Source organism: Lolium rigidum, chromosome 3 (genome assembly GCF_022539505.1).
Source record: "Lolium rigidum isolate FL_2022 chromosome 3, APGP_CSIRO_Lrig_0.1, whole genome shotgun sequence".
Taxonomy (NCBI): domain Eukaryota; kingdom Viridiplantae; phylum Streptophyta; class Magnoliopsida; order Poales; family Poaceae; genus Lolium; species Lolium rigidum.
Genome location: NC_061510.1, coordinates 102630536 through 102636806, shown reverse-complemented (window position 1 = coordinate 102636806; position 6271 = coordinate 102630536). Strand labels below are relative to the sequence as shown.

General features: G+C 39.4%; 1 protein-coding gene across 1 annotated transcript; it reads left to right on the top strand.

The window, feature by feature from the left end:
* The first annotated feature begins 287 nt into the window (after nt 1–287).
* On the top strand, nt 288–3615 carry LOC124702070 (tropinone reductase homolog At5g06060-like). The gene is made up of 5 exons (XM_047234168.1): nt 288–409; nt 508–715; nt 1599–1815; nt 1920–2026; nt 3199–3615. Exons 1-5 carry the CDS (start codon nt 312–314, stop codon nt 3379–3381), a joined length of 813 nt encoding a protein of 270 aa, XP_047090124.1. The 5' UTR covers nt 288–311; the 3' UTR covers nt 3382–3615.
* Nucleotides 3616–6271: the final 2656 nt, after the last annotated feature.

Below are 6271 nucleotides of genomic sequence, written 5' to 3'. Positions count from 1 at the left end.
TACAATTTTCATAAATTTCAAAATAAGGGCACCAGTTAGCTCGAGTGCTGCAAATCCGTGTCCATCAAAGAGGTCATCAATACGTTTCTATTTCTAGATCGTGTTACATGTCCGGTGGTAGTTGTGGCACCGCAATGCAACTGGAGATGCAATTTTGTCCCAGAAAAATCACAAATGGGTCAAACGAGTCTACCATGTCCAGTTTCATCCGTGCTGATTGTGCACGGCACATTTCCGCTGGTGCTCATCGGTTTGTGAACAGATAAAAGGGCAGGAGCCGAAGAGAGCTGCCGGAGCCCGGAGGTTACCAGATGGCCGCGCCGGAGATGTCGGGGGAGCCGGGGGCGCCGGGGAGGTGGTCTCTTCACGGCAAGACGGCCCTCGTCACCGGCGGCACTCGCGGGATTGGGTATCCCTCGACCACCTCTTTCCCTTCACTAGCAAAGCCCATATAACTCCGCGAGATTCCCTCGATGGTCAAGCTTGAGCAGCTCATGTGATGCGCAGGCGCGCGGTGGTGGAGGAGCTTGCGGCGCTGGGGGCGGCCGTGCACACCTGCTCCCGGAAGGAGGCGGAGCTGGGCGAGCGCCTCAAGGAGTGGGAGGCCAAGGGCTTCCGCGTCACCGTCTCCGTCTGCGACCTCTCCGTGCGGGACCAGCGGGAGCGCCTGGTCGGCGAGGTCGCCGAACGCTTTGGCGGCAAGCTCGACATCCTCGTGAGTTGGAACCAATTGCTCACTCGCGTCCGTTTCTCTTCCGTTTTCTCGACCCAATCCATCTGCTAGAAATGTATAGTGGTACGGCTGTTCCAGACTTCCAGTTATTCACTCACGCCTTGTACTATACCCATCCTACGAAATAAACATTACTAATGGAGATTACTGAAAATACAAAGAGAACATGGAAAGCAAAATACTGAGCCCTTCAGAAGGTACTTAATCCACTGGCCGGTGGAACTCTGCGATGTTAGTCTTCTGTGCTAGATAGACTCCCACTTGCCACTTTCAATCATGTTCGTGTGCTTATTCTTGAGCTTTCTTCACTTTCAGAGCTTGTGCTTCAGTTGGTCACATGTAGTATTATGTTAATCTCCCAAAGGAAATGATCGTTATTATCTTAATGCTGCACAACATAGTTGAATTCAAGATCTGAAGATTTGTAAATACATGGTTGAGTGGAAAGAGTAGGTGGTTGTACTACTCTTATGACAGATGCGATTGCTAAAGTTTAAAAGTGCAGCCACATAGGTCGATATTTTCCTTTTAAATCTGCATTTATTCAAATTTATCCCAGTTCGCCAAAATATGGGCTTTGTCAGAGTAAGAATGACGTTGTAAGATGAACTGTCTGTTGGATCAGCATTTCATTTTTATGTGTATTTTAGTGCTCATTCCAAAACCTGAATGCCTGTATCGATTTTTCTAACTTTCTTTACTTGCTCTTGAAGGTAACAATGTAGTGACATACATAAGGAAACCAACTATTGAGTGTTCTGTAGAAACTTACAAACTTCTTATTTTGCGAGAAAAGTTTACTCACTTTGATGGCCTCTAACCATCTGTAACACTTGACTCTGACTTTCTTTATTTTCTTTGTAAGGTAAACAACGTGGGGACAAACATAAGGAAACCAACTACTGAATACTCTGCAGAAGAGTACTCTTTTGTGATGGCCACCAATCTTGAATCTGCATATCATTTGTGCCAACTCACACATCCTCTTCTAAAAGCATCTGGCTCGGGCAGCATTGTTTTCATATCATCTGTCTGTGGAGTAGTAGCCGTATCTAGCGGCACTATATATGCTATGACTAAAGGTAACTGTTGTAGCGCGCTACCCGCATATGACTTTGATTTCCCGTGCATGTGTAAACATGATGTGTTTCAGACATATGCCTAACCAGGTACGAGTTTTGTTTAGGTGCCATTAACCAATTAACAAAGAATCTAGCATGTGAATGGGCGAAAGATGGCATACGAACCAACTCTGTTGCTCCATGGTACATAACGACTTCACTTACAGAAGGAGTAAGGCTCCCGCTTTGATTCTTCTTCTGAAGTCTGCACAGTAATTTAGAAACTATTATTGAATCCATGATTCTGACATATGCAGATTGCAGCAACTGTGGTTGTCTCGCCATTATGATTCTTACTGGCTTGTCTAAAGGGCTAATTAACCATTATTCTACTAGTTTCTACCATATGTGTATTCAACTGCATTGTTTCCTTGAGGGCATTGTTGCATATCTTGTGCTAATTCCTTGGTGATATTGGTACACTGTGTAGTATCTGGACAGAGCTAGTTAACTCACGTATGGCAGAAAACTTGTTTTAGTAGTTGTGGAAATTTGCGCACAAAGCATGTCTGTACTTATATTCAAAGTATGTGTAGGGTAGCTATTAGGATCATATTGATTTCAGCCTTTGCCTTCATTTACCATCACAAAATGAGCACTGTGCAGGTCCTTTTTTTTAGATGGGCTGTTTGGTTCTCAGTGATATCTTTTTTACAAGGGTTATAATGTGTATACCTTAGATCTTCAGGCATTAGGTACACACCTTAGTAGCCAGGAGAAGATGTATGTGTATTCCACAAATCCCCAACAAGTATGTTAATAACAATATGCACCAGTTTATTACAGCTGTTCTTGTAGCAATTCAGATAACGAGAGTTCTGAATTTCGGCTCATGAATTCCTGTTGAGCTGAAGATTTCCTGGCACCTGAATAGATCCATTAATGTGGATATCTTGGTACCGAGATGCCTAATGTTGTTTAGATAATTGTTTTAGCTAACCGTGGTGCAAATAAGATAAAGATACCCACATATTCATATTATTTATAGCTGCAGTTTCCAAAACTAGAAGTCATAGTATGTTTTTCTTTTTCTTTGGGCAGCTTCAGTCCCTCACGCCTTAAATATACCATGAATTTTATTAGTAGAACTGACTCCCATTCATCTTCACTTGTATCTGTAATAGTATGGAGGCACATCATAAGTAAATTTTGTTATTCCCGTCTTTGCTTCTAAAAATACTACACAGAGCAAAAAAGTTGGCACGTTGAAGTTTTCTTTTCTTTTCGTGAAAATTCTTCCTGCACTCTTTAAGTTTGGTATGTGCCTATGCTCCTTGTGCTAAGGAGTTGAAAACGGTAACTGTGATCCCTGAACCGCTTCCCGTCTTATTGATTTTTATGCAGCTTTTGGCGAATAAGGAATTTGAGGCCTCCGTCGTGAGTCGAACTCCACTTAGGCGTGTTGGAGAACCAGGCGAAGTATCATCTCTAGTTGCTTTCCTTTGCATGCCTGGTTCCACTTACATAACCGGCCAGACAATCTCAGTGGATGGAGGTATGTCTGTCAATGGGTTCTATCCAGCTTAAAGACTGTCAAGGAAGAGTCAATATCTCTCGCTGCTGCCCAGGTGGCCAGTCATATCCTCTGTTCTCGGCAAAACCAAACCAGAATAAATATTGTTGTAAAACTGAGCTCATCATGGATCAAGTCTTCACGTTTAATGGCCATTGTGCAAGTCAGCCATGTGAAGATGCTCTTCGTGAACTTTGTGGATTGGACACGTATAATTCATCTTTTGCAGGTTGTGGGTGGTGTTTAAATGCATTATATCCTGTATGAACAAACACTTCGCCTAAAGAGCAAAGCTGGAGAAGAATCACTTGGTGAACAATTTTGGCACATTGCACAAAACTTTTGTAATGCTGGTAAACAGAAATTGGGAAATGTTCCAACTCCGAATTCCGAGCAGCGGAACTGCCTAACTGTCTGCAAATGCAAAACTTGGTGTGACAAACGCGTCTGAATTAGCTGCCACTGTATTCCCGCCCTCTGTTCGTACTTCCAAATATATGGGGGAGACTTGTATAGGATCTATCAATTGGGTGAGATCATAGGATCAACTCACATAAAACATATTTTTATCATGTGAAAAAATCTGAAAATAATATATAACATACCTATGGATTGTATCTACAACTCCAAAAAAATTCAGCTCAAAATTTGCTCTACACTTGAAGAAACAAAAAAGACAAATCCAACTATGAATAGTGTCAGATCTGATTGAATAGTAGTTTACACTATTCACACCTAAATTTGTCTTTTTTGGTTCTCTTAGTATATGTGGAATTTGAAGCTGTAAATTTTTAGTCTTGCATATGTAACATAGTTGTGCGTTGTCATTTTTTTCCATAATATTTGAACATGTTTTGTCTCTTCAAAAAAATTGATCTCATAGATCCTACCTAAAAGCTGATCCTACCGGGGGAGACTTGTATAGGATCTATCAATTGGGTGAGATCATAGGATCAACTCACATAAAACATATTTTTATCATGTGAAAAAATCTGAAAATAATATATAACATACCTATGGATTGTATCTACAACTCCAAAAAATTCAGCTCAAAATTTGCTCTACACTTGAAGAAACAAAAAAGACAAATCCAACTATGAATAGTGTCAGATCTGATTGAATAGTAGTTTACACTATTCACACCTAAATTTGTCTTTTTTGGTTCTCTTAGTATATGTGGAATTTGAAGCTGTAAATTTTTAGTCTTGCATATGTAACATAGTTGTGCGTTGTCATTTTTTTCCATAATATTTGAACATGTTTTGTCTCTTCAAAAAAATTGATCTCATAGATCCTACCTAAAAGCTGATCCTACCCAAGTCTGGGGAAGACTTGGGTAGGATCAGCTTTAGGTAGGATCTATGAGATCAATTTTTTGAAGAGACAAAACATGTTCAAATATTATGGAAAAAAATGACAACGCTAACTATGTTACATATGCAAGACTAAAAATTTACAGCTTCAAATTCCACATATACTAAGAGAACCAAAAAGACAAATTTAGGTGTGAATAGATGTAAACTACTATTCAATCAGATCTGACACTATTCATAGTTGGATTTGTCTTTTGTTTCTTCAAGTGTAGAGCAAATTTTGAGCTGAATTTTTGGAGTTGTAGATACAATCCATAGGTATGTTATATATTATTTTCAGATTTTTTCACATGATAAAAATATGTTTTATGTGAGTTGATCCTATGATCTCACCCAATTGATAGATCCTATACAAGTCTCCCCCATTTGGGGGAAGACTTGGGGGGGGAGACTTGTATAGGATCTATCAATTGGGTGAGATCATAGGATCAACTCACATAAAACATATTTTTATCATGTGAAAAAATCTGAAAATAATATATAACATACCTATGGATTGTATCTACAACTCCAAAAAAATTCAGCTCAAAATTTGCTCTACACTTGAAGAAACAAAAAAGACAAATCCAACTATGAATAGTGTCAGATCTGATTGAATAGTAGTTTACACTATTCACACCTAAATTTGTCTTTTTTGGTTCTCTTAGTATATGTGGAATTTGAAGCTGTAAATTTTTAGTCTTGCATATGTAACATAGTTGTGCGTTGTCATTTTTTTCCATAATATTTGAACATGTTTTGTCTCTTCAAAAAAATTGATCTCATAGATCCTACCTAAAAGCTGATCCTACCCAAGTCGCCTGGTTCTCCGAGACGCCTAACTGGAGTTCGACTCACGATGGAGGCCTCAAATTCCTTATTTGCCAAAAGCTGCATAAAAATTAATAAGAGGGGAAGGGTTTCAGGGATCACAGTTAGGATCTATGATCTCACCCAATTGATAGATCCTATACAAGTCTTCCCCATTTGGGGGAAGACTTGGGTAGGATCAGCTTTTAGGTAGGATCTATGAGATCAATTTTTTTGAAGAGACAAAACATGTTCAAATATTATGGAAAAAAATGACAACGCACAACTATGTTACATATGCAAGACTAAAAATTTACAGCTTCAAATTCCACATATACTAAGAGAACCAAAAAAGACAAATTTAGGTGTGAATAGTGTAAACTACTATTCAATCAGATCTGACACTATTCGTAGTTGGATTTGTCTTTTTGTTTCTTCAAGTGTAGAGCAAATTTTGAGCTGAATTTTTTGGAGTTGTAGATACAATCCATAGGTATGTTATATATTATTTTCAGATTTTTTCACATGATAAAAATATGTTTTATGTGAGTTGATCCTATGATCTCACCCAATTGATAGATCCTATACAAGTCTCCCCCGTATCATCTCTGGTTGCTTTTCTTTGCATGCCTGGTTCCACTTACATAACCGGCCAGACAATCTCAGTGGATGGAGGAATGTCCGTGAATGGGTTCTATCCAGCTTAAAGACTGTCCAGGAAGAGGATATCTCTCGCTGTTGC

Coding starts and splice junctions, on each gene's coding strand:
- LOC124702070 (XM_047234168.1), top strand. CDS start 312: ATGGCCGCGCCGGAGATGTCGGGGGAGCCGGGGGCGCCGGGGAGGTGG. Junction 716..1,598: donor GCGGCAAGCTCGACATCCTC/GTGAGTTGGAAC, acceptor TTTCTTTGTAAG/GTAAACAACGTGGGGACAAA. Junction 2,027..3,198: donor CGACTTCACTTACAGAAGGA/GTAAGGCTCCCG, acceptor ATTTTTATGCAG/CTTTTGGCGAATAAGGAATT.